The sequence below is a fragment of the Trichophyton benhamiae genome (genome assembly GCF_000151125.1).
Source record: "Trichophyton benhamiae CBS 112371 chromosome Unknown contig00476.0, whole genome shotgun sequence".
Taxonomy (NCBI): Eukaryota; Fungi; Ascomycota; class Eurotiomycetes; order Onygenales; family Arthrodermataceae; genus Trichophyton; species Trichophyton benhamiae.
In genome coordinates this window covers 81468-106875 of record NW_003315108.1, presented here as the reverse complement: position 1 = coordinate 106875, position 25408 = coordinate 81468, and the positions used below count along the sequence as shown (strand labels likewise).

The 25408-nt window shown below is 51.7% G+C and overlaps 10 protein-coding genes across 10 annotated transcripts; 5 read left to right on the top strand and 5 right to left on the bottom strand.

Annotated features, from left to right (window-relative positions):
• Window positions 1–2165: 2165 nt before the first annotated feature.
• Window positions 2166–4451, bottom strand: ARB_06667 (serine/threonine protein kinase, putative; the record flags this gene model as incomplete). Its single annotated transcript, XM_003014864.1, has 1 exon — window positions 2166–4451. The coding sequence occupies one exon, from the start codon at window positions 4449–4451 to the stop codon at window positions 2166–2168; it is 2286 nt and encodes a 761-aa protein (XP_003014910.1).
• Window positions 4452–5051: 600 nt separating this feature from the next.
• Window positions 5052–5174, top strand: ARB_06666 (uncharacterized protein; the record flags this gene model as incomplete). Its single annotated transcript, XM_003014863.1, has 1 exon — window positions 5052–5174. The coding sequence occupies one exon, from the start codon at window positions 5052–5054 to the stop codon at window positions 5172–5174; it is 123 nt and encodes a 40-aa protein (XP_003014909.1).
• A 382-nt stretch (window positions 5175–5556) lies between these two features.
• On the bottom strand, window positions 5557–6161 carry ARB_06665 (uncharacterized protein; the record flags this gene model as incomplete). The annotated part of the gene is made up of 2 exons (XM_003014862.1): window positions 5557–5943; window positions 6099–6161. The coding sequence occupies 2 exons, from the start codon at window positions 6159–6161 to the stop codon at window positions 5557–5559; spliced, it is 450 nt and encodes a 149-aa protein (XP_003014908.1).
• A 2307-nt stretch (window positions 6162–8468) lies between these two features.
• Window positions 8469–8729, top strand: ARB_06664 (uncharacterized protein; the record flags this gene model as incomplete). The annotated part of the gene is made up of 1 exon (XM_003014861.1): window positions 8469–8729. One exon carries the CDS (start codon window positions 8469–8471, stop codon window positions 8727–8729), a length of 261 nt encoding a protein of 86 aa, XP_003014907.1.
• Window positions 8730–13966: 5237 nt separating this feature from the next.
• Window positions 13967–15799, bottom strand: ARB_06663 (long-chain-fatty-acid-CoA ligase, putative; the record flags this gene model as incomplete). Its single annotated transcript, XM_003014860.1, has 3 exons — window positions 13967–14205; window positions 14316–15661; window positions 15771–15799. The coding sequence occupies 3 exons, from the start codon at window positions 15797–15799 to the stop codon at window positions 13967–13969; spliced, it is 1614 nt and encodes a 537-aa protein (XP_003014906.1).
• Window positions 15800–16895: 1096 nt separating this feature from the next.
• On the bottom strand, window positions 16896–18341 carry ARB_06662 (SET domain protein; the record flags this gene model as incomplete). The annotated part of the gene is made up of 1 exon (XM_003014859.1): window positions 16896–18341. One exon carries the CDS (start codon window positions 18339–18341, stop codon window positions 16896–16898), a length of 1446 nt encoding a protein of 481 aa, XP_003014905.1.
• Window positions 18342–19671: 1330 nt separating this feature from the next.
• On the top strand, window positions 19672–22334 carry ARB_06661 (uncharacterized protein; the record flags this gene model as incomplete). Its single annotated transcript, XM_003014858.1, has 4 exons — window positions 19672–20851; window positions 20911–21422; window positions 21474–21774; window positions 21943–22334. 4 exons carry the CDS (start codon window positions 19672–19674, stop codon window positions 22332–22334), a joined length of 2385 nt encoding a protein of 794 aa, XP_003014904.1.
• A 56-nt stretch (window positions 22335–22390) lies between these two features.
• On the top strand, window positions 22391–22729 carry ARB_06660 (uncharacterized protein; the record flags this gene model as incomplete). Its single annotated transcript, XM_003014857.1, has 1 exon — window positions 22391–22729. One exon carries the CDS (start codon window positions 22391–22393, stop codon window positions 22727–22729), a length of 339 nt encoding a protein of 112 aa, XP_003014903.1.
• An 870-nt stretch (window positions 22730–23599) lies between these two features.
• ARB_06659 (uncharacterized protein) lies at window positions 23600–24024 on the bottom strand (the record flags this gene model as incomplete). The annotated part of the gene is made up of 2 exons (XM_003014856.1): window positions 23600–23884; window positions 23938–24024. 2 exons carry the CDS (start codon window positions 24022–24024, stop codon window positions 23600–23602), a joined length of 372 nt encoding a protein of 123 aa, XP_003014902.1.
• Window positions 24025–24233: 209 nt separating this feature from the next.
• ARB_06658 (uncharacterized protein) lies at window positions 24234–25324 on the top strand (the record flags this gene model as incomplete). Its single annotated transcript, XM_003014855.1, has 4 exons — window positions 24234–24302; window positions 24378–24533; window positions 24608–24730; window positions 24815–25324. 4 exons carry the CDS (start codon window positions 24234–24236, stop codon window positions 25322–25324), a joined length of 858 nt encoding a protein of 285 aa, XP_003014901.1.
• Between the last annotated feature and the right edge of the window lie 84 nt (window positions 25325–25408).

Genomic DNA, 25408 nt, shown 5'->3' with positions numbered 1-25408 from the left:
GCCAGCAGCCAGCAATACTCCGTAGAAGCATATGAATGAAAGAAAGACGACGACCAAGAGTCGATAAAGAGACGAGAGGGTGATACCGCTGCATCCAAGGCAATAGTCAGTCAAGCAAGGCGTCTTGCAGCACTGCCTCAAGTCCATCCTGCCTCACCCTATATATGTTACGCGCCCATCGACGACGAAAAAGGACCGCCCGACAAGCCCGCCAAGGGAGATCATTGAATACTCTCCTGTCCCAAACGGACACACACCTTTTTTTACCCTTCCCGCGAAGATCACAGATCATGATCTGTTCCCCCGTTTCATGCGGGCGCCGGCGGAACAGCAGAAAAAAAAAACAAATCAAAGCCTCATCTCCTGCGCTGTCGCTCTCGGGTGTCGGATGCTGTGCTGTGCTGTGCTCTGCTGTGCTGCTGAAAGGGGGGAGGGCCAAGGTAATCGGCAAAAAAGAAAGGAAAATTACCATCCATTCCTTCAGCCAACATTATTGAACCAGGCTGGACTCGAGATGTGTGTGTGCGTGCATGTGTAAGTACGTGCATGCATACCATCTCGAAGTCGAGTTATGCCAGCCAGTCCGCCTGATATCGTTCGTCTCTCGGTGCACATCCCACCCCCCCTTAACCCCCCTAAACCCCCTTCTTGGCCCGCTGGACCGTCAGACAAGATCGACTTTGCTTGCATGGACGGGGTGCTCAGCCGACAGTCAAGAGTCAAGTGCAAGTCCAAGTCCAAGTCGAAGTCTTGGGTACGGATATTAGAGTGACCTGGCTGGGGGGAGGGAGGGAGAGGGCATGTATGTCGCTTGCCGCGCAGTCAACTTGGCGGGCGCAGGCTTGCGTTGCCAGCGGCCAGCGAGACAAGCAAGCAAGCAAACGAGAAGATGAGACGTCCCGAGAGTCTTGAGTCGACTTGGTAGGCGTCGTCGTCCGCCCTTGGCGCTGGCAAAGGACAGGCGATGCTAGGGACAAGACAGGGGGAGGAGGATGAGGGATGTGTTGGCACTGGCACTGGCACTGGCATAAGAAAAGTAAGTACGTGATAAATAGTTCGTCTTGGGGATGATGGTGCATGTGTAAGCGCCGCCGCCTCCGCCTCCGCCGTGAAGAAACGAGACGAGACGAGACGGAACGAAACGAAACGAGACGGGACGAGCAGCCGGAAATGCCCGGTCGTGTATCTGTATCTGTATCTGTATCTGTATCTGTATCTGTATCTGTATACTTACTCACCTGTGACTTGTATACTTGGCTGTGTCGCTGGCTGTGCTGCTGAGCGGTCTTGGGAGTCCCGGGCTGGGCTGGCTGGCTGGGCTGGATAGACTGAACTGGACAGACTTGGCCTGGTGATGAGGATGATGATGTGTAGGCGCTGGGTGGGAGGTTGGCATCTGGGCTGTGTGATGGACAGGAGCGAAGAGTTGGTCGGCCGGTCACTTCGAGACGGATGCTCCGAGAGAGAGTGTGGGTGATAGACGAAGGCCAAGGGGTGGTTGGTGGTGGCAGGATGGGCGGTGCGACGCTGGCGAGATCGAGAGTGACACCGTCTATAGATAGATAGAAGCGAGACTGACATTAAGCAATGCAAGCAAGGGAACTATGTAAGATAGGCTCTTCTATGTAGAATTTGGTAGGTAGGTAGGTATTTTGTAACTCGAACAGTCATTAGTTTGTAGCTGGCAGTCGAACTCGCACACTTTGATAGACAGACAGTGTATTTGAAGCAGCAGCAGTAGAAGAAAGAGAGACAACCCTCGACCCTTGACGCGGGGAGAGTACAGACACAGACATGTAGACCAACGCCAGAAAAGAAGCTGAAAAAGGGACAAGGTTTGAATATTCACACAGAATGATGAAGGGGGGGGTCAGTGAAGGGCCGTTAAAAAGGGTTTTATGTACGCTGGACAAGGTGATTAAAGGTGAAGAGAAGCTGGAAGTTGATAAGGAAAGGAAAGCCAGGAGAACCCCCAATGCAGTCATTAAGCCAAGTGAGCAAAAGCAGAAAACCACCCTTTATAGCAGAACAAGACGTATCAGTGTATCAGTGACAGAAAGGAAAGGAAAGAAGAAAGGAAAAGGTGATAATGTGAGTGATGAGAGCGTCGCCGCAGTCAGCCAGTGATAGTGCGATGGTTGTGATAGCTGCGAGGTTATCAGCGATCAGTTGTAGCCATCGCCCATGTCAAAGCGGTACTGCGGGAGATACTTCTTCTCTGGCGGAAAGTGGTGGTGGATCTTCTGGACAACCATCTTGCTCGCGCGCTTGGAAGAGGCCTTGCCCGCCGCGTCGATGCCGGCGCCCACAGCCTCAATCTGCTCCTCGCCCTTCTTCGTCTCGGGGGCACAGCACTCGACGCTCTTCATGAAGCGGTCGCCCAGCACTTCCTTGATGGTGATCCGCTTGGCCGGGTCTGGGTGCAGCATCTTGAGCAGCAGCAGCTTCAGGTTGCGGTTGCCGATGTGCTTGAACGCCGGGCCGCACGAGGGCATCTTGTCTTCAGATGGAATGCCCGTCTCCGAAGACGCGAGGAACTTCTCCCATCCAGAGGCGAAGCGGGCGTAGTTGGGGTGCTCGCGGCTGGCGGAGGGCCACAGGTTGCCTCGGAAGTGCAGCGTGAGATAGACGACGGCGCAGGACCAGACGTCGAGCGGGCGTGGATCGTAGCTGGACTGTTTGGCCAGGACCTCGGGAGCGATGTAGGGGAGGGAACCGCAGATTCCAGGTGAAGAGAGACGGACCTCGCCCATCTCCTTGCCGCACTCGCCGCCTGAGCTGCGAAGACCAGGGTGGAGACCCGAGAACACCTCTGACACGCCAAAGTCGGTGATCTTGATGTATCCGTCATCGGAGAGCAGCAGGTTTTCAAGCTTGATGTCTCGGTGGGCGATGCCGTTTTCGTGCAGGTGAGCGACGCCACGGACCATCTGCTTGAAGAAGCAGTGGTTGTCCTTGGGCTGGAGGTAGTTCTTCTGGACGAGCGAGAAGAGCTCGCCGTACGAGCAGTACTCCATCACATGGTTGTAGCGGCCGTTGCTGGTGCACAGACGGAATGACTCGACGATGTTGGGATGGTGCAGGGACTGGGCGATGGAAAACTCCGATTTCACTTTTTGCTCATACTCATGCTGGTCTTCCTTTGAGCCGCACTTGCGGAACTCCTTGACGGCAAAGAGTTCGGACTTGTCGCTGCCGCGTCGACACATGATCTTGACGGTGGCTGTGGCGCCTCGACCGACCTCCTTGCGCTTGCCAGGCAGTTTGCTGCTATTGGTGTATTCGTCTGCAAGGGGACAGGTGTTGACGTCAAAGTCATCGGGCAAACTGGTGCTCATGCGGCGGGCCTTGAGGCCGGCGCCTGAAACTGCAGGGATAGAGAACCCGGGCCGTTCTGGTTGGTTCTGCACGTCTCCGAGGCTAGGAGATCGGATTCGCTGATCCTCGTCGCGCTGGGGCCGAGGTGTTGATCCAAACATGACTCGACTGCGCTCACGCAGGCTAAGGCCCGTCGACGAGCGAGCAGGGCGTCGGGGGTTGAAGGATGAGTCGGAGGGAGGGGTGACTCCGAGATACATCGGGTTCTGGGGGTTGCTGTTGCCATGGAGCGTGCTGGAGGGCGAGCTGGGTGACTGGGGGGAGTTGGTACGCGAGGAAGTGGGTGAGTGTTGGTGCGAAGACGAGACCGAGCCCTTGCGCGTGTTGCTGGCCTGGAACATGTTCAGCGAGAGTTTCTTTTGTTCGGTCTGTGCATTGCCAGCAGCATTGCCAGCAGCAGCAGCAGCAGCAGCAGTATTATTAGCAGGAGTGGTGGTCGGAGGCATGGCGTCGGAGGTGCTTGGTCGACGGAAGATGCCCTTGATCGACTTGGACGCCTTTCTCAGCGGAGAGGACTTTTGCGAGGCCGAAGTCGAGGGTCGAGCTGGCGGAGGAATGGCCACTGGAGCAGAAGTAGCAGCAGTGGAAGTAGCAGTCGTATTAGAAGTAGGATTTGATGCTGAAGCTGGAGCTGCAGCCGGAGCCGGAGCTGGAGCCTGAGCCTGAGTGGTAGGAGGGCGTCTCGAGGGCGTGGATGGCGGCGTGGGCTCGGTGTTTACGATGATGGGGTTCTTGAGCACCTCGACGGGGACATTGACGCTGACCATGGGATCCCTGCTCGGGGGATCAATTCGAGGGTGGTGCTGGCTCTGGTAGCTGTGAGGCCCGCTGAAGAGGTTGTGGTGGTTGTGGTGGGTGAGGCTGGTCGGGGTGACGGGCTCAGAGGGCTCGGTCGCGGACTCTTCGTCCTCCTCGTGGATGACTCCCGGCAGGTCAGAGCATCGCAGGCTGTCTGGCAGGTCGAGGGTCGGCCGGCTAGCAGCAGGCGAGGCGGCCAGGGCTGCCGGAATGTCCATGAGAGGAGGCGGCTTCTTGACGTCGACGCCGACTGTTGATGTAGATGTAGCGGCCATGTCTGATAGAAGTGATCGTCGAAAAAGTGGCTTGGGTGTTGGTGGTGTTGGTGGTGGTGGTGGTGGTGGTAAACCTTGCTGGGGATAACCCTGCCTTTGGGGCGGTTGATCGGACAGGAACGGTCGAACTGTGAGTCTGTGTGATACAAAGACAGCGACCAGGGGAGGACGAGATGCCTGTCTTTTATGAAGTCTCTCTTTTTCTTTCTTTGCTGTTGATATAGCCAATGGTGGTGTTTCTTGTGGTGGAATTCCGGGTGGTTGTTCTTGTTCTTCGGCTGTTGGCTGTTGTGGTTGATTTTGATAGTGGGATGGACGCGGCTCTCGGTGGACTTTTTGATGGCCCCGGAGGATATGCTTACAACTCGACTTATGACGTTGGATGTCAAGATGCAGTCAGGTCGAATCGAGGGAGAACAGTCGGGTCTGGTCTCTTAGCAAAGACGAGGACAGTCTCTCTGGAGCGAGCTGAGGCGACCTGAAGGGGCGTGCAGGAGTCGCAGAGCCGAGGCAGCGACGGGACGAGGGAAGAAGCTGGCGGTCGAGGATAGCGAACCCATCAGACAAGGACTATCATGCGTTAGGCGAGAAGAAAAGACGATGACGAGAAGAAGAAGAAGTAGAAAGACGAAGAGTGGAGAGTGTCAAATGCTGAAGAAGAGGAAGAGAGAGAGAGAGAGAGAGGAAGAAGACGAGGAAGAAGACGAGGAAGTTCAAGTATAAAGAAGAAGAAGAAGACGAAGAAGCCAAAAAGAGCCCAAAAGAGGCCAAGCAGAAAAAAGGGACAAAAAAAGAAAAAAAGAGAAAGGAAAAAAGAAAAATGGTGGGTAAGGTAAGGTAAGGTAAGGTAAGATTGGTAACCGTCTTGTAAGAGTCTGCAAAAAAGGAAGACGAGAAGTTGCAAAAAAAAAAATAAAAAGGGAAGAGGGAGAGAGGATGCGACGGTTACTTTGGGTACGCAGCGTGACGGGGCGTGACAGGACGAGACAGAAGAGAGCTGGCCAAGGAAGGGGGAGGCCGCCTTGCCGGGATGTATTGTGACGTTACGTGACGGTCAGGGAAGGCGAAGAGGAGGACGGCGAAGGGCGAACATGATGTCATTTACTTACAGCGAGACTTGATGGCAGGACGAAGGACGGCGACGGCGACGGCGATGATGATAGAAGTCAAGTCGAGAAGGAGAGTAGAGAAGAGAAGAGTTGGACAAGATCAGAGTCAAGAAGAGCGAGTCCGGGGACGGAGACGGAGACGGGGGGAGAGAGTCTGGGGCAAGTCTGGGGAAAGCGAGGCCTTTCTTATATCTCTCGCGCCTCTTAGCTTCTTCTTCTTCTTCTTCTGCTGGCTTCTGCTTCGTCTTTGCGTGCTTTGCTCTGTTTTTCTTTTTTGCCCGGCTCTCGAGGCTTCTTTCTGCCCATCTTCGTATCTTCTCTCTCTCTTTTACTTCTGACTTCTGACTTCTGACTTCTAGCTCTTCCTGCTGGACGACGTCAGCCTGCAAAAGGAATATCCAGGAATATCACGACAGTCACAGCCATCCATCATGGACTAGTCAGGTCGAACAAGTAAAAAAAGGGCCAAGGCAGGGCGAGGCCGGCTTGGACTACACTACTACTTACTGCTGCAGAGCCGTGGATGTCGATGGCAGACCATAGGCCCTGCTTGGCTGAAGATCAGGAGAAAGACTCCTTCTTGGTCTCTTGTCTTCTTCATTCTTGGATGTTTTGTAACCGAAGCCAGAGTAACCAGCAAGAGTATCAGACCGGCATCCTATCCCACGGAGAAAAAGAACAAAAAGCGTCCGCGTGGCTCGCTGGTTTACTCACTGGTTAACTCCGTACAGGATGGCTTGCTAGGTAGGTTAGGTACTTTTACTTCCACGGGAACGGGTGCCGGAGAGTAGGACGCCAAAGATGGACATCCCGAGCATCCCTCAGGCCCTTCAAGCCTTCACGCCTTCACGCCTTCAAGCTAGTCGGAGAGTAAGGGCCAGCCATGCCATGCGATGTGCCATGCTCGACGCCTCTCGAGTCCATGCTCATATCACCAATGACTTATCTCTCTATTCTCTGCTATGACTATCAGGCAGTGCTGCTGCTGGCCTGGTCTTCCGAGTGTATCCTTCTTCGCCTTCTGCCCACCCACACCCCCCTTTCAGGCTTCTCCTCAAAAACATCCGACTGGCCAGTTGCCAGTTACATAATAACATCACTCTCCATCTCTCTTCTTACATCTTTTTCATCGGTGTCTCTACATCTCCATCTTCATCTTCGTGTACAGTGGAAGAGCGGTCGGTCGCGTGCCCCTTTCCCCCAACAAGCCAGTAATAGCACATCCGTTATTCCCTCCCCCCCCATCGACCTGCCAGCTAATTGATTTATTCCCGCTAGCCGCCAGTTCCTTTCGAAATCCCCCAGTCTCAGCCAAGACAAGCTTGAAGAGAGAAAAAAAAAGGACTCTCAGACATGCCGAAAGGGTGAAGAAAGAAGCAAAAAAAAAAGCTCTGCTTGGGCCCCAGTGACTATGACTGGTTGGACGGGGGATGCGGTGGGTGTATGGGATGCTTGTTGTTGCATATAATGCATGCAGGACACAGGACAGAAGGAATAACTAATAACAGCTAACCAACTAAACGAGCTAAAGTGCTCTCAATAATAATACCGATGGCCGATGGATATCGGTTTGAAAAAGAAACATCGCCTCACGAGTTGGAAAGGACCCCAAGTCAATTGCATTCAAGCTTCGGCCGGTTCGTAATAGGCTGGCTTTTCTTCTTCTTTCTTTCTTTCTTTCTTTCTTTTTGGGTGGAGAGAGGGTGAGAATAACACACGACTTCAACTGCCGGGCCTGTTCTCGGTTGGTTTGCTTTTGCATGAAGCTACAGAGGCCAGCTTGTGGTTTCACCATCGGGTAGAAAGGAGGAAAGGGAGCGTCCCATCCGGGCTTCCAGCTCTAACTTAGCTTGAGCTAACTAAGGGATCCTCTTCTCTTCCCAATAATCATCAACCTCCCTGCGCGTCCACTCACCGACCGCCATGTCAAACAGGGCTACCAGGGAGTTAATTGAACGAGTTACCGGGCGGAGAAATAAGCTGGCCTGCCAGCTAGCTAGCTAACTAGCATCCGTGACTGTCTCGAAGAAAATACCGCATTTCTGACATGGAGAGAAAAGAAACCCTCCCCCCCTGAGGAGACATAATCCATTACGAGGCGCCATTGACGGGCTGGACGGGCTGGTGGGCTGGCCAGCAAGGGAACGCACGCACGGCTTGAGTTCAGACGTTAACTCTTAGGCTCCAGGGCTTGCTTGATGAAACGTCCTTTTAAAATGTGTGTCTCTCTCTGTCTGTTTGCATGTCGCCGGTAGTACGCCTAAGCAGGCGATGCCGTGGTAGTTAGTTAGGCTAGTTAGTCGTGGTCGTGGTGAACTAACTGCCCAGTAAAAGCTCCGACTGACGGGCCGCAGTGGCTAGCTGCTAGTTAACTCTACCGCTGACATGGGACAGTTAAGTAAGTATTAATAAATAAATAAATACTGCCTGAAGGACGCTCACTGCTCGATGGAGAAATAGATACCTAGGGGTACTTGTCTGTTGATCAGCATGGCGATACTTACTTCCAGGGTAATAATATAAGTATAACAAACTGACGGTGAGCAGTGCTCGACAACGGCCATGGTCAAGGGATACACCAGGGCCGTTTACCGACTCTCCTGCACCACCCGTCCTGTCCCTCCCATCATCCTCCTCCTGAACTTCTTTATATTAGAGTAATCTAACGGGTTACATGGCTGGTTGAGCACGGCAGGGCATGGCATGGCCGGCATGGCTTGGTCGTCCCACCAACTTAACCACTAACTAACTGACTACTAAGTATTAACTACCAGGCGACTTCGAGATAAACCCACGTGACGTGGCGATGGCAGATGATAAAAACATAAGCTCTCAATACTCCGCAGATAAAAAAGACTCTTTGAAAAGCCTGTAAGTAAGTATGGAGTATGTAGTGTCACTGCAACGGATGGGTAGAGCAGAAGACGAGAGATGGAACGTTGCAGCGGCCGAAAGAGACGGCGTTAGCCCCGGCGGCAAAGCAAGAGAGGCTCGAGGCTGGTCTTCTCCCTCTCTCTCTCCCCCTTATCTCTGTCTCTTCAATTCTCTGGTTACCCCATGGGGGCATGACAGCATAACCTACCATTGTCGTCGAACTCTTCTTCTTCTTCTCTTCTTCTCCTCTTCTTCCTCTTCGTTGTCGTCTATCTCCTCTTGTCTTGCTCTCTAACTGGCGTCTTTCTTCTGCTTGTCCTGGAACCGCCTTACCGTAATTACCATACATACATACGTGACCATACGTACATACAGTCCACCCCAAAACCCATGCATGCCCCATGTCCATCCCCGTAAGTTCCAGAAAAAGCTTCCCTTATTTTCCTTTGGCTCGCTTTTTTGCCTTTGCCTTTCCCTGCGGCCAGCGCGGAACTTCGCATGTATTCTCCGGCCAGTACCTGCTCACTCATCTTTGGCTGGGGCGATACATAAGTATATACTTACATACTACTGACTTAACCCGGGCGGCCCATGAACATCACTAATCGCCGATGAGGGATTGGACGAACGTGCGCAGGTCGCCCCGATACGAAGGGACAGGACGGGCCAGGGATCGAGGGGGCAGCACCATGACCATGACCATGACCATGGCAACGATCATGATACTTACTTACACCATGGGAATCGCTGAAAAATGCCACGACTTTAGACGACTCGAAAAAATGCTGCGTGGAAGGGGCAGGCAGGCAGGCTGTGCGATCTCGCCAAGGGCTTGACGACTGCTTGGACATGACATGCATGAATGCGATGCGATGAGATCGGTTCGGCTGCGTGGCCCCCTCTCTCCCTTTCGTGTTGGTTACATAAGTGCATAACCACCCACGTACATATATATATATATAAGAAAAAATATTATGATGTTGGCTGTGCGGAGTGTGGAGGACGGCAAAGGGACAGATGACGATATAAGATGGGATGGCAAGACGGACGGACGGAGGCGCGGTGAGGCCGAACGAACGATCGGAGGAGATGAAAAAGGAGGGCGGCGGACGGTGAGAGAGAGGCCCGCTTGTGTCAGAAGTGTGTATTTTTTTTTTTTTTTTATCGTCTTAGTGCTAAATGCCGCATCCGGAGAGGCCACAGGTCTATACCAATATGGAGCACCTAAAGACTAGCTGGTATGGGAACTGTGTTGTGCTCGGGGATAAAAATATGAAACCGCTTGCTGATGTTTCCGACCACCCTGTCAGCAACTTACTTACACTGCTCCGTGGAGTATATGCTTAAACAGAAGTAAGGAAGAAAAAAAAAAATCTCTTCAGTCATGGGAGCAGGCCAGGGCCAGAACACCCAGCCATCCCATCAACCATGCAGGCAGGCAGGCAGGCAGGAGGCCTTCTTGCTCTTCTTCCTGCTTTTTATTCAGCGCCAAACGCGGCATGGAAGAGAATATTAGCTAAGCAAGTCTTTTTATGCGGGCGAGTTGAGTTCAGTGTCTATTTTTATCCCTTATGCAGACTTATGTAATCATGTCATGCAGGGTGAAAAAGAAGCTTGGACCCTGTTTTGCACCTTGTTCTTACACTAGGCCTGTTTAGGAAATGAAGCAGTGCTGCTTTAACGGGAGCCAAGCAGGGGCTTTTCCGCGGACCGTGCGTGGGGATTGCAAACTTTTCTTTTCCTCTCGCGCGAGATGAAGAAGGGGAGATGAAGACGGGGACGGGAGACGGGCGTGTGATAAGCGATGAAAGATTCTCTTTTTTTTTTTTTTTGGCTGAAGAAGGCCGGCAGGAGAGGGGTGGATGGGCGATGGGCCGAGTTTCAGATCAAGGAGCAAAAGGATGGGACAGGATGTCATGCCATGGCGATGATGAGGGTGATGATGTGCAGAACTGCCGACATGCCGAGCTGCCGAGTCGATTCCCGCCTCTCTTGCTCTCACTGTCTGTCCTCACGTTTGACCTATCGAGATGCCCTTACAGCCCACGAAGCAGCTCGACCGTCCGTTGCGTGCCATCATATGACAGCCCATCACATACTAGATAGAGCATGCTGAACATCACTCTTGCCATCCCCGTATATACCGTCAAGCAAACACACTAGCTTGATTTCAGCCGCCTGGCAGATATGGCAGATGGAAGCGGCAAGACCAACAACGTCCTTCCTTCGGGCTGTTGTTTGCTGTTGGATGGCTTGCGCTACCCCGAGTTATGACGGTGTATTTTCCCCAGGTATTTGTGTAAATCCATCGCCGCGTTCGTGGGTCGGTGGCTTTTTGCGCACAGCACAGCTGATCGAGATGGAAGCGAGTGGCGCATAACTTGCAACTTCCAACTACCCGTCCAAGTTCACCACCGCGATGGCGATAAATTTGATGTCAAAAATGTCGATGTAGCGATGTAAGTAGCGATGTACCCTGACCGTGCGCCGAACACTCTTTTTCTGCTTCTGGCCATGAAAGGCACATTTCATACTTTTTAATATTCCGCGTCAAGCTCGCCTGCCGTTAAAAATACTTCCACTTCCACTTCTACTTTCCAACGTCCACCACCAGATGGAGATGTTCATGCACCTTGGCCCACGACAAGAAGGCTTAATTCACCCTCTTCTTGATGCTCAATTCTCAACTCGACCTTCGATGTCTGCCTGCCTCTCGTATATGTCGGCAGTGCAAGTTGTCAACGGAGCGACTCCCCTTGCCGGGCTTGGTATAGAGGTACTGACTTACATACAGTATCGTAAATTTGGGAGTTATGCGTGTATTGTAAAGTAAGGAAGTAATTCCTCATCCATATCCCTGCAAGTAAGCTTGTAAGTATGTTTTTTTCATCAATTTGCTGGGTCAGTGAGTATCCGCTTTTATCCTGGTGGTTGCTCTCGAATTATATATAGCCCAGCCCGCCAGGGATGCCTGCTGAGTGACCGTTGCGTTGTGCTTATAAGGTAAGCATACATATAATAAAATATAATATCTGTCGGGCGTCTCACGCACGTCGAAAGGTTCTCACGGAACTGGCCATGGCATCCACGTATATCAAAGTACGTGGACCCAGCTCACGTCTGGCCTTGCCACAGGTAAATACCTTCTGGGCAACCATGACTTGTGCCTCGCCTTGTTAGTCCTGGATATAGTAATGACTCCGTGTTAACTCGAGATCATATGGTCACAAAGGCCTTGAATCGTCAAGGTGAGAGTCCCTTGCAGCATTCTTCGTGGCCCCTTGCATATGCTCGGAAGGCTGTCTTTGATTCGATTCTTCGGGTATCGTTTTCGACATCGGTATCAACATCAACTTTTTTTGTCCATAAGAGTCATCTGCCATGAGATAAGGAGCCGTGACTCCTATGGCATACTGCCGGTGACTCCTGCTAGATGGATCGGAGGAATTCGTATCATGAGTAATCTTCCATGTTCCTCATTCCTGAGCTGATGTAGTCGTCGTCATTTCTAAGCTTCCAGTACCTACAGAGTACTGGATATTGACCTTGTTGACTGACCCCGTCATGTGGTAGCATGGCCCTTTCACGGATATATCCGTTCCTAGCTGCATCCCACTGGAGTATCAAAGGGTATCCAGCTCAACCCTTCCAACGGTCACGACTTGAGCCGCAAGGCATCCAGGCTGCTGCATAGCAGAGGCTCTTCAAGGACGTTGTAGCTGAGGCCCCAACGTTTGACCAACAAGACAGGCTCACAAAAATACACCATCACGTGATACTACCAGGGCGCTTCCAAATATATCTATCCAGCAAGAGTCTCTCCTGGCTCGCTTCTGTTTCATCTATTTTACGATTATTACTCTTGACCTGCAACTCGGAGAGAACGGGTAGCGACGTCAGTTTCGGTTCGAAAGCACCTCGCTTCAAAGAACTCTGGAGCAGCCTAGTTCACCCAATCTATCCTTAAACCAAAATTGTGAACATAAAAAGGATACGAGGCTACTTTATATCCCTATCTCTTCCGCCTCAGGGTAATCCGGAGAAGATACGAGAAAGGTTTTCCCAGTTTTTACATACGCGCTAGTTATCCTGTACTTTACACTTGTCTGGTAAAACTACTTAGTTGTATGGGTACCTATGGTGCCCCATTTAAATACTCAATAGTGCACCCGTACTTAAGTACTTACATGAGAATGCCTCCATTTTGATGACGACATATGGAGAAACATAAACAATATATATCGCAGGGGTGGGAGGCGATGGAGGGGGTGACGAGGCAGGAGGTCAGGTCAAGGCAGCGGATGCGGATGCGGATGCGAAAGCGGGAGATGAATCAGATAGATAGGGGGCGAGCATGCGGGATAGTGGTGGTTAATTCTCTCATGCTGCTCCCAAAGAAAAACAAGCCATGGCCATACCCAGTGACAGGTTCACTCGATTCCACGTTTCGATATCCAAAATACCCGGGAAAAGCAACCAATTCACTTTCTGCCGCTTGAGCTTGTTTCAAGTTCGCTCAGTTTGTGCTGCCGTGCCGCTGCCGATGCCGCTACCATTTACTGGTGCTGGCCTTCCTTGATCAGCTCAATGGCACGTTCACGAAGCTTGAATTTCTGTATCTTGCCACTAGCGGTCTTTGGGAAGTCCGAGGCATCGATGTAGAAGATATATTTAGGCACTGTTAAGCAGGAAGTGATCGTCGTTAGCGCCGGTGACCGAAAAATCAGCCCAGAATAAAATGCAAGAAGCGGGAGGGAGAGGGGAGAAAGGCGAAAGGCGAGTCGTAGAATAATGGGGTAACTAAGGCAACGAAGAAAAAAGAAAGAAAGCCCAGGGAGAAAAGAGAAATATCCATGGGGAAATTCTCCGGGGAACTGGGCTTCGAAGGATTTGACTCTGTGTATATATAAACCGGTGATGGGACAAAGGTAAAATAATTGGAAAAGAGGGCTTGAGCGTTGAGATGAGAGCTTCAGCTCTGTTAATGGCACGGATTCGTAGCACCGGGTCGACAGCCGAATGGACAGTGATGGCGAGCGAGGGCGAACGAATGCAACTCAAAAAAAGGGGGAAAGAGGGGGCAGGAGACACAAAAGGTGCAGCAGCAGGCCCCCCTGTGCCGTGACAAGCATTCAGGCGAGCGGACATGCAGCGAGGCCAGGACGCTTGACAGAAACAGTCCTAGTCTTGCAGACATGGGAAGCTTGCGCTAGTTGCCAGCCACTGCCACTCTCGTGGACTCCACATGGATCACATGGAGACCTTGGAGGATAGGTTGCACGGCCATCGTCGCAACCTGGTGGTGTGGAATACTTTATATACACTCCGTATGCGTGGAAGTATATAATGGGGAGAATGGTAATTTTGCGATAGATTAAATGACAGCGAGACAATTGGACGCTGTTAAGCGGAGTCTCCTGCTCGCGCTAGCGACAATTGGTCATGACCAATTTTCCATCTTGGGGAATCAGTCAATCGCGGGTATAGGATCAGCCATCCGCAGCTCCATGCTGGGTATATGCTGTGCGAGTGTTATGAAACAACGACTCTGCCCATGTGCTGGCAATGCAGCAAGATACCAAACCAGCTTATCGCGAGGCCAGACATCTTGAAGCGAAGAGCCAAAGGGAGGAAAAACAAACAGACATCACAGTCGAATAACCTCAAATAAGCAAAATCAAGCCTTGCCAGGGTGGCCTTGGCGGGATGATCGCAGGGTAGGGCAGACACGGCGACCATCCCATCGAGTTGGGACGACTTGCTTTTTTGCCCTGGCTTTCGGCCTCGGTGAAGGGATCAAGGAAGTTGTCCGGGATGGGATGGGATGGGAATGGTGGTGCAGATGGGATGGGCGACAGCTCTCGACTCTCAACTCACTTACCTAGATGATGGCTCAGTTTGCCCCGAACCCAGCTCTTGATCTCTGCAGACGTCACCTTGCCCTCCCCTTCGGCGTGTGTTACCACAAACGCGGCAACGGCTTCCCCGTAGCGCTCGTCGGGGACCCCTAGCACAGATACGTTGGACACGCTGGGGTGAGCGAGAAGGCAGTTTTCGACCTCAAGAGGGTGAATATTCTCGCCCCCACGGATGATCAGGTCCTTGATACGCCCGGTGATGGTGATGTATCCGTCGGCGGACATTGAAGCTTCGTCACCGGTCTTGTGGACGAATAGATTAGAGACCGTAAACAAGAATAGGAAGAAGCAAAACAAAAAAGAAGCTATACTCACATGCATCCATATCTTCCCTTCAGAGTCTGGCACCATCACCGCGGCAGTCTTCTCGGGTGCTCCCCAATATTCCTTCATGACATGATATCCGCTGACAGCCAGCTCACCCCTCTCGCCCAGAGGGAGTATTTGATCGTAATCTAGAGGATTGACCACTTTGGCTTCGACATGTGGAAGTAACTTGCCCACAGTGTTCAGCCGCTTCTCAATCGGGTCGTCCGTTGCAGTCATCGTCGAGACGGGGCTCGTCTCCGTCATACCGTAGCATATTGTCAGCTCAGTCAGGTTGAGCGTCTTGTGTAGCTTCTTCATCAGTTCAGATGGCACGCTGCTGCCGGCTGCAATGCCAGTGCGCAGGTACTGGAATCCCTCATAGGGTACGACACCGTCTGCAAGCAGGTCGAGCTCCTCTATGAACATGGTCGGTACGCCATAGAGTGCCGTGCACTTCTCTTCCTGCACAGCTTTCAACGTTGCTACTGCGTTGAAGGATTCGGTTGGGAAGACTATGGCTGATCCATGAGTGGCTGTTGCCATGTATCCAAGGATACATCCGAAGCAGTGGAAAAGCGGCGGAGGACAGCATACGATATCCTTGGGCGTGAGCAACATTCTATCCCCAATTTGCACCCCATTGTTTAATATCGATCGGTGGCTCAGGCATGCTGCCTTGGGCATCGATGTTGTCCCGGAGGTGAATTGGATATTCACAACATCAGTTGGAGAGAGTCCCTGGTCGGGCAGGGCCTTCATGTCCTGTGGAAGCTCGGAATATATCGATGTATATGGTGTGATACATTTTAACGCGGAGGTATCAACTCGACCGGCATCGTTCTGGACTAGGATGATCTGTTTGAGGGAGCTGACAGTAGACTGGAGTTTGACGGACTGAAGATCGGGAACAAGCTCCTGCAGCAAGGGAATGTTCGACCGAGGGTCTTTTCGAGGCAGGTTGACTTCGGTACTTATGATCAAGTGAGAGGCCTCCAGATGGCTGAGGGCAGATGCCACCTGGTTGAAATTGAACGATGGATTAAGAGGGACCTGGGTATGATATCAGTAGCTGTCTGTCACCGAACATGGGTAAATGAAGATGTACTTACCAGGACTGCTCCCAGTTTGAACAGAGCATATGTCGCCTATGAAATCCATGGTCAGCTCCGCAGTCTCTCCCATATTGCTTCACTGTGTCCTCACAATGGCATATTCTAGTCCGTTTCCCAATGACACGGCCACTCTGTCACCCTTGTTGATGCCGGTAGACGCCAGTCCACGAGCTAGCGAATTGCTTCTCTGATCCAATTCCTCATATGTCACTCTCTGGCCCTGGTGTCTCGAAATAACCCTGTCCGGTCCGAACAACGTCAGTCCTCCCCAAACGACAGAATAGAACAGATAGCACCAAAACTAACGCAGTCCTCTCCCCATATTTCTTCACAGTATCCGCAAAGTAATCGCCGACCGTCTGCTCAAATAACGGCGGCTGCGTCGCACGAGAAGGGGAATTTCCGTCAGCTCAACGATCAACCAGGGGAAAGCTGGGAAAGTTCCTAATTAACAAACCTCCGACGGCCCTCGAGCATAGCTCTGACCAGACGCCTTCCGACTCTGAGCTACTCCGTATAAGCTGCGACAGCTCCATCTCGTCCTCGGTAGGCTTGCGATCCGTCTGGAGAGCTGCCATGGCAGCGTCGCTGTTCCCCGCATAGTCGACTGTCTGCTAGGAAGTACTTCAAATGCGGCCTCCGGGGTTAAATGTTAAATGCAAGGGACGATCGAGCTGCGAAAGAGAACGACGAACGCTAACAGAAAGGAAAAGACTCTATAAGGAATAAATAATGAAAATAACACAGCTGGCGATCACTGTCTCATGTTCTCGAGCCTGAGAAAACGAGCCGAGGGAGTGAGCGACGGTCAGATAGCCATTTATACTTGCGGGGAGGACCCTGAAGAGCCCCAGAATTTAGTTGGTTAGTGACCTGGGCAAGGGGGGGCTCGGCGCCACTCCTGATAGCCGAAGCCAGTGCCTGTGGTTGAGGGATGCCTTAGGGGGGGAGTTGACTACTCTGTATGCTTGCCAGATAGAAATAATAGGAGGCCATAAAGATAATAGGTTGTGTACTGTGGTTTATTAATTGACATTCTAAGCTAAGTAGTAACTAACTAATCTCGAAGACTTGACCATTGTTAAGATTAACCAGATAGCAAGCATGTGGAAACTAGTTACATCAAACCCCTTCCTTCCCGCAGTGGTACTCGATAGGACTTCCTTTCGTCACTGAGAAAAGAGACTCGTCATCTTCCTCATCCTCATCATCATCGTTTGAATATCTGCATGTTGGGCTCTTACACAGGCAGATCCAGAATACCGTGTCAATGTATTTTTTCCCATAGTCTATCGTTACCTCCTGCATTGGCTGAATGCACTTTGTTGTGACGATTGTTGCTGTTGGAATTCCCTGGTATATACCGAAAATAACACTTGAATTGGGGTCACAGGAGTGATTCAAGAAACGAGTCCAGTTGCCAGAATCATGCTTGTTGACTTTTGTGATGACACCTCTCATTTCCCCTGATATCAGGGTTAAGGGACAGCCGATGGGGTCCGGATCTCGTAATTTCCCTCTCAAAGTTCCCAGGTTCACACCCTCGCTGATTCTGATGAGGGACCGTACGCCAGTCCCACGTCCGTCGTTGCAGTCCATCAGTTGTAAGAATGATGAACGGAAGAAAAGTTTATCTTTTCCTCCTGAGTATTCACATAGACACAAGTGTTTCCGTTTCAGGCAAGAAATGCATGCCCATTCATCCGCGATACTGTAGTTGATCATGCAAAACGGTGGAGGATTTTTATTCGCTTCGTTGGATAGAGCTCTATCTATCGAGGCCAAAGAATGAAGTATTTTGTAAAACTCAGTATGCCTAAACCATCCAGCGACACCATAGATTTCTTCTTTGGAGTCATTGACTACTATTGTATGGGGATGGTAGTCACTCAGTCGTTTTTCTTTAAAGTAGCCATAGGCCAGCTCCATGGGAAGCTGCCTAGCTCGGGTAGTAAATGGCCATCTAAAATCTAGATGGATGACTTCAGCGAAGACCTTGATACTGGTACTATACTGGCGAAGGGAGGCCACCATGTAATCCCAATGCTTTGGCTCGAGATACCATAGCATTTCTCTGAAATGGTCCGCTTGCACCAGCATCAACATATACTCCAAGTCTGGAATCCCCTCGTAGAGATTGTACCATCTATTTCGCATCAACAGGGTTCCATGATCCCAGGGGTCGGAACAATAGCACCAAGGTATTGGGTGTGACTCGTATCTGTCCTTCAGGGGCGTAGATATGGATGGATCATTTTCAATGGAGCCACTGGCAATTGGTAGCAACATGTCGACCAACGCTTGGACCTGGACGCACCTCTGTGAATTCAGGTAGTTTTGTTCAAAAGAAGAACCCTGAGCTTTCCCTGTATGTTGCAGTGACACGTTCTTCGCCATACCTTCAAAGATTTTGGATACAAGATGTTTTGCTATATCCGGTTCGGATTCATTGATAGGTATTCCCCATTTCGAGAGCAGATCTCTGTAACTATGCTGCTTTCTCTCTGCTTTGAGTTTTTTGAGAATGTTTGGAGTCTCCAGACCATCTTTGGCTGGTGGCTCAGCCATCTTGTTTCGAGCCTATCAGCACTGAAGTGACTCAAGTAGACGCGCCGTAATGGAGGCAATGTTGTAAGTTTGATGATGTTTAGTATAACTAAATAGGTGAAAATTCTGCTGCCTTAGAGGGGAAACCCCAGGGAAGTTCCCTCAAACACACGTCCTGCATCCATCCGGAGCTAACAAACAAAGAAAATGGGTATCTTCCATGGGGTTTGATCAGATTCTGGCATCTTCTTCAGGTAGCCTTTGCTACTAGGGGTGGCAGCATAGTAATCTGTAGACCTGTACAGAGCTCTTAGACAGGAAGATCTATACGAGCAGCTTTTGCAAGCGACAGAGAGCAAAGATAAAAGCCACTGAAGCCATCTTAGAGAGTATAGCAATGTTCTTTAAGCAGGCCGCCCATGCTACCTGTCAATACCATCGCGATGATAGTAAGGTATCTCACCTCTCGACGTCATTCACGTTGTGAGAGTTGAAGGTTTGGCAGCTTGAAAGCGGCGGAGGCGGGAAGATGACGAATGCGGCCGCCCCCGTGACTTTTCTTGTCGACGATCTCGATCTATAAGTTAATCAACCTGCTTGCTGCATCTTCAGCTTTGGCTTCGCGGCTTCACCACATCCAAAAAGCAAGCAAGACAGCGTGCGAGGCAGAGATGGTGCCGGAGATAACAGACGAGGCGATTGAGGCCTTCGTCTCGTTCACCAACGCCTCCAGGGAACGGGCGATTGCCTTTCTCCAGGTACCTTCCGATCCCCTCATCTACCTGGTCCTCCCCTAGCTTAAAATAATGCAGCCTGCTAACAGCTTCATTGTACGAATTATAGCACAATAATGGCGACTCTCATAGAGCTATCAATGCTTACTTTGAAAACCCAAACGACCCTTTACCGCCGGTGAGCAGGACTGCTTATTCCTCAACAGACAGACAAGAAGACTAACAAGGAATGCATGGATAGGTCGAGGAAATTCTACCCACTCCCCTCGCCCATGATTTCCACAGCCCAACTCCCCAGAGTAAGCATGCACCGCTTCCTCGATTAGTGATCAATGCTTCAATGGACACTTATTCAACCCCCCGGCTAGTGTCCATTTGTTCTGACTTGTTCGAGGATCGTTTGATATCGACCGTATAGATGTTGGTGGCTTGTCAGCCCCGTCCCGTCCGCCGTCACGAGTCGGTATCCGTGAGAAGAAGAATGTAGAGTCTACGACCCAGACGCCGAACACCTTAGGAAACCCGAATTACTGTGAGCTTCTTGCAACTGTCCCTGTTTTAGTAGTTACGTAGCTTGCGCTTACAGGGAGACCGGTCTTGGGAAATTAGCGGACGATATGAACACTGATGGCCTTACGTTGGCGGAACGCGAGGAGCACGAGATGCAGCATGCGATAACTGCGTCACTTGGGCACAACATAGCGTCTGGAGAACAGGAATCGGGGGTCACTGCGGCGGAAGGTGCGCAGTTTGGTCCTGCGAATAAGGAATACTATGATACTGAGCTGTGGGCCTTGACGCTACCTAGTAATGTCTCTAGGGAGATATCTATTGATCCGGACCCAGAGCTTAGACGGCGGATAGACGACACGCCTCGATTTCTTCGACCGGGACCGGAGGCAGACCATTTCCCTGCCTTTCTGACTATTCTGCACTCTATACCCATAGCCAGGGAAGAGCTCCTTTGGAGAGATAGGGTGGCTCTAGATTATGGCAATGACAGCCAATGGTGGAATGGACAGCCGGCTTTGACTACTCTTGATCAAGCAGAAGCACCATGGGAGGATGCAGTGCATGAGACTCAACGGCTAATGGCTTTTCTGGACCGTTCTCAGCGAGCCTTTGGAAGCGCAGATGTCCTATCTGGTCTTCCCTCTCTAAAGTGTTGGGGAGGTGAGGACAGAATAGCTACGTTTTTAAAACTTTGGGAGGAAATCTCGCCCCCCGCGGAAGGGGAATTGCCCCAGAAAACATTTTACTCTAGAGGTGTCAAACAGGCGCTTTCGGAGGACGAATGTGCCAATGAACCATTCTCATTGCTAGACCTTTCGATTGATAGGACCTCTGGAAAGACACTATATGACCTCCTAGATGGACATATATGGTGTGATATGCCTGGTAAGGAGTTGGACGATATCTGGCTAGAAGAGGTTGCACCTGTTTTTACTATGCGGATTACCAATCACGACGGCAACAGGATTGATTTGAAGGTTCCTTCTGTTTGGTATCCTGACCGGTACATGAAGCATTGCAAGGAGTTTGCAGTGGAGCTTAGGAAACGCCGTGTTGTTGTTGACGTTGAGCTGGAGAAGTTGGGGGCGATGGTTGATCGATATCTATCTAAGAGGGGAAGCATCTCTGTTGATACGTTAGTCCAGAAAGTGCTTGCTGGATCTCGGGTGGCTCTGACTGGGCCATACCAGGTCGATGGAGCTCCGTCTACCACGCAAGAGGATGTGGTCGATTTAATTGAGAAGTTGAAGACATTAACGGAGCAGATTACCCATAAAATACAAGGTGAGTCTTAGTACTGGGCATTTGATAGTGCATGGCATGCTAATACAAGAATCCCCCAGAGCTGGAAGAAAGAAAGACGCAAGCCATTGAGAGTCTCCGGCAGTTATCCAACTGCTTTACTGGCCAGGCTTCGTCTGCAGAGGAATCACCAAGACATAAGTATACCCTTCGCGGAGTATGCACGGAGCCACACATATTTTATGTGCTGAGACCGCGGAAGCCGGAATTGGATCTGATGACGGACGATGTTCCCGACGTACCAGCAACCGAGCAATGGCAGTGGTGGAGGTTCAGCTTCTCAGTTGATGATGCGAAAGTCGGCAGCACCAGATCTGCGAGCCTGAAACCGTCTAATCAGATTGAACCGTCCGCGTCCGGACCGACCAGTAGCAAGCCAGTGTCTAGGGCTACGGTAGCCGATAACGTGGATATCGTTGGGTACACGGCGTGCCCCGTGCGAGAGATTGAAGTGCTCCATGCGGCAAAGGAGGAATCTTCGAGTGTTGTTTTGGTTTATGCCAACGAAGAAGCCATGAGCTTCGAGGCCGGGGAGCTTCCCGAACCATTAAAGGTGTGTATATATTCATTAAGATGTCGGAATCAGTTCTAACTCTGGACATAGAACTTTATCGACAAGGACAATGAATTGTTCGAGCAGGAGCTTGCAGAGTTTACTGCCGAATATGAAGGAAAGACGAACACGGCCAAACAGGAGGACCTTCTGATGGAGGATATGACTAACGATGGCGAGGAGGAGACCGGTGAGAAGACAGACGTCAAGGGACAAGAGATGCAAGAACGAGCAGGACAGCACAGTGCGAGCATCATGCCTCCGCCGGGGCTGCCTCGACAGCGAGGTGGTGCTGGTGGCCAGGGGACCTTGATGGACCAGATCACGGAGGAGAACGAGCACGACGAGGATAGTATGCAGGTTGACGTAGAGACAAGCGCAGCCTCAACAGCGTAGTCATAATAATATCCTCCATATTCTCTTCGCCTGTATTTTTCAAATCCATCCTCTCTTCTTTTCGTGCCTGACAGTATCAGTGTTGAGTTCTTCCTAATCGGGTTAAGGTTCGGTTCCTGGCAAGCAAAAACTGACGTCAAACAACATCGACAACCTGCAAACTACAACAACTACAACAACTGCGGCAACAACAACGCACGAGAGCTTCAGAGGATAGCTAGGATGGAGACAGAATACACTACGAACACTGCTGCAGACACGCTCGAGCTGCTCGAGACTCGCCTTCGACGCATTGAGTTCCTGCTGACCGGCCAGACGAACTGGGCCGGCGAGCCAGAGCAGGCCTCCGAACCGCCAGCTTCAGTGCGAGAAACAGTCTCTGCCCGGCTAGCCGAGCTCGAGCATGGCCTCAGACGGCTCTCCGCACGAGTCCCGGCTGTCCAAGATGTGCTCAAGCTATGTACACATGCCATTGCCTACGATATACTTTGTTTATACGTCTCTAACAGGAGCTAGACTCGCGATATCCCGACCTTTTCCAGTCTGCGTCAACACACACACCGCCTGCCACAATGACACCAGCAACTCTAGCTTCCATCGTGCTTTCATACGCCACTGCGTTCCCAGAAACAGCATCCCGGCTCAGCTCTCTACAGGACCTTCCCATCCCTCCTGCCAGCGCTTCTACGGCCCTTGTCGAGCTGCAGCCCCGAATTGACCGAGCGCTGGAGACACAGAGACGTCAGGCGGAGGAAATTGCCGAGCTGAGGGTTCAAAGTACACTGTTGATGAAGCGGTGGGTTGAAGTTGGCGTTGTAGGCGGCGGAGAGGTATGGGGGGAATGGGAGGAGAGGATGAAGATGGTTGAGAGAGGGGTGAGGAGGGAGGAGAAGGCGAGAGAGAGGGACTAGCCTCAGCGTTCAACCGTCCCTCCCCGGGGCTCTACTAGGTTAACTGTTACTGTCCACAGATAAACGGTGAATAAGCGGCATAGCTCCGGGCGCCAGGCCAGGCCAGACCAGCGGATTAAGGACCAAGAGAGGGTTACCTGTTTGAAGAATGGGTAAAGACATAGCGTTGAGAGGCGGTGGACTCTTCGCCGTTGATGCTAACTAACTAACTACTGAGGCTCCCCATCGACGCCTGGGAACCAGTTGGCTGGCGTGCTTCAACCAGGTGAAACAGGAGGACGCACGACAGAACTCGTGGAGCCCGCGATGGCCACTCGTCCAGACTTCAAACATGGATCCCCATCAAGCCGTTCGGAGTTTCTTAATTGTCCTCCCTTGCCTGATACATATACACAAACACCCCCCCGGTCTTCAGGGGGTTACGTACGGCCCTCAGAAGCCAGAGTCACCTTACGGTCCATTGGCAGGGAGAGCATCTAAAGGGACTTCACAAACAGCAACAAGCAACAACACCATTCACCAGCATTTACATTGACAGCAACGCCTCTCCTTCAAACCCGCCCGGCGGCATCGATCGTCAAGCACACTGGCCTGAAACTGCCCCAACTCCACAGGCCAGCAAGCCAGCGAGCCTCTTGCAGGCCAACTTGGCGCGCGCGAAACAAAGACCGGCGGGCCAGACAGACAGGCAGAACGGCCACAGAAGCAGGAGACGGCCCTGCCAGTGGCGTAGGACAGACAGCGACCTTCTGCCAGTCTTCTCTCCGTCTTCTACATCTGCATTCTATCTTCTCATCACAGCGTCCTGCGTCTCTTGTTCCCTCTACTTAATTGCTATTAATATAAAAAGTTCAAGCCATAAAAAGCGGCTTAAGTAAGACTAAAAAAACGCCTTTTCGTTGCTTTTTCCTCCTCCTGAAAGTCGCTTTTTTTATCTTCATCTCCATCTCTTCGTCTCGACCCGTCATTCTCGACTTCATCCTCTCCCTCTTCCTCCTCCTCCTCCTCTTCTTCTCCTGCGGCGTCTTCACTCTCGCTTTCTCGTCCTTGTTTTCTTTCGTTCGTTCTGGCAACCTCCCGCCCTCCTCGCCGTCGCCCGTCTTGAACCCCCTTTTTTCCAACCTCTGCCTTCGCCGAAAATCCCCCAGCCAGGCGCTGACGACTACTTTCACCCTCCTTGCAGCGCCGGGAAGATCGCTCCAACTCACCAGGACGGTAGATACGCCGATACAGGATACCTCCTTCACTCGTTCCGCAGTGAAGACGCAGTCGAGAAGTCGAAGGGCTGCCGTCATACACGTCCAACACTCTACAGACTGCCACAGCAAGCAAGAAACCCCAAGCAAGCCTCGCCGGGTGTCAGCAAACAGTGCAGATACAGTCGAACGCCGACGTTGATAGATAGAGAGAGTACGCTGCATGCGAAGCCGTGGATGGTCTCGCGTGCCGTCCCTGTCACCGTCTCGAATTATCTGTATCTAGATCAAGGCCAACTGCTGCTACGATGGCGCGCTTCCAGATGAGCAACCTGGTCGGCGACCCCTTTGCGCTGGCAACCGTATCGATAGGCATGGTACGGACCACCTTGTCGCCCTTTGCTTGGGTCCTGTCCCTCCTCCCATTGAATGATAGCTGACCTCTTTTGTAGCTGGCGTGGATCATCGGCGTTGTCTCGTGCAGCATCGCCCATACGAAGGAGGTGGTCCCAAACTTCTTCTGGTGGTCGATTGCATACCAGCTCTGCGTCCTGGTCGGCGTTGCGGTCGTGATGGGCTCGAATACCAGCCACATCTACGGCACGGCGGTGGGTTATACCTTGCTCTCTGACGTGCCGGCGTTGTAACGATGAAATACTGACTGACGGGGGGGGGGGCATAGGTTGTTGGATACGCTGCTGCCGGCCTTGTCTGCACTACATTTACCCTCGATAGCCTGGTCACCAGCAAGCAGGGCGCCAGACAGTCTGCCGGCGCCGGTCTCATCCTCCTCGCCATGACAGACGTATGTACTGCCGCTGCCTTTAAAAAGGAGTTGTACAGTTATATCTACGGACAACCCCCACCACTAACATGTCTTATCTGACAGATTGTCTGGATCTTCTACTTCGGCTCAACCTCCCAGTCAGGGCCTAGGGCGTACATTGACTCGTTTGCGCCTCACAAGGAACAGCCACACAGCTACCGCAACAGCAAGCCCATCTCTCACAGCTACACGCCCCGTCCCGAAACAACTGTCTCCTCCGCCCACCCACACATGTACTCGTCCGCACCTCTCAGCGGGTTCGAAACCTCCTCGCCCATGACTGGATTCAACCCTGCCGCCGCCAGCACAACGGGCCTCCAGCCTGTCCTCGGCTCGCAGACCAACGCTAGCACTGTCGGCGGTGAGACAGGCGAGGTAGGACAGCCGACGGAGTACCCCTACCGTGCCAAGGCGATATATTCGTATGAAGCCAACCCAGATGACGCGAACGAGATCAGTTTCACAAAACATGAGATTCTCGAGGTTTCGGACGTCAGCGGGCGATGGTGGCAGGCGAAGAAGTCGACGGGTGAGACGGGAATTGCACCGTCGAACTATCTCATCCTTCTCTAACCAGAAAACACACCTCGTCTCAAATCAACCATCATCCTCGCCTATCCTACAAAAAAAATTGTATTGCTTGGTTTAGTTTGTTTG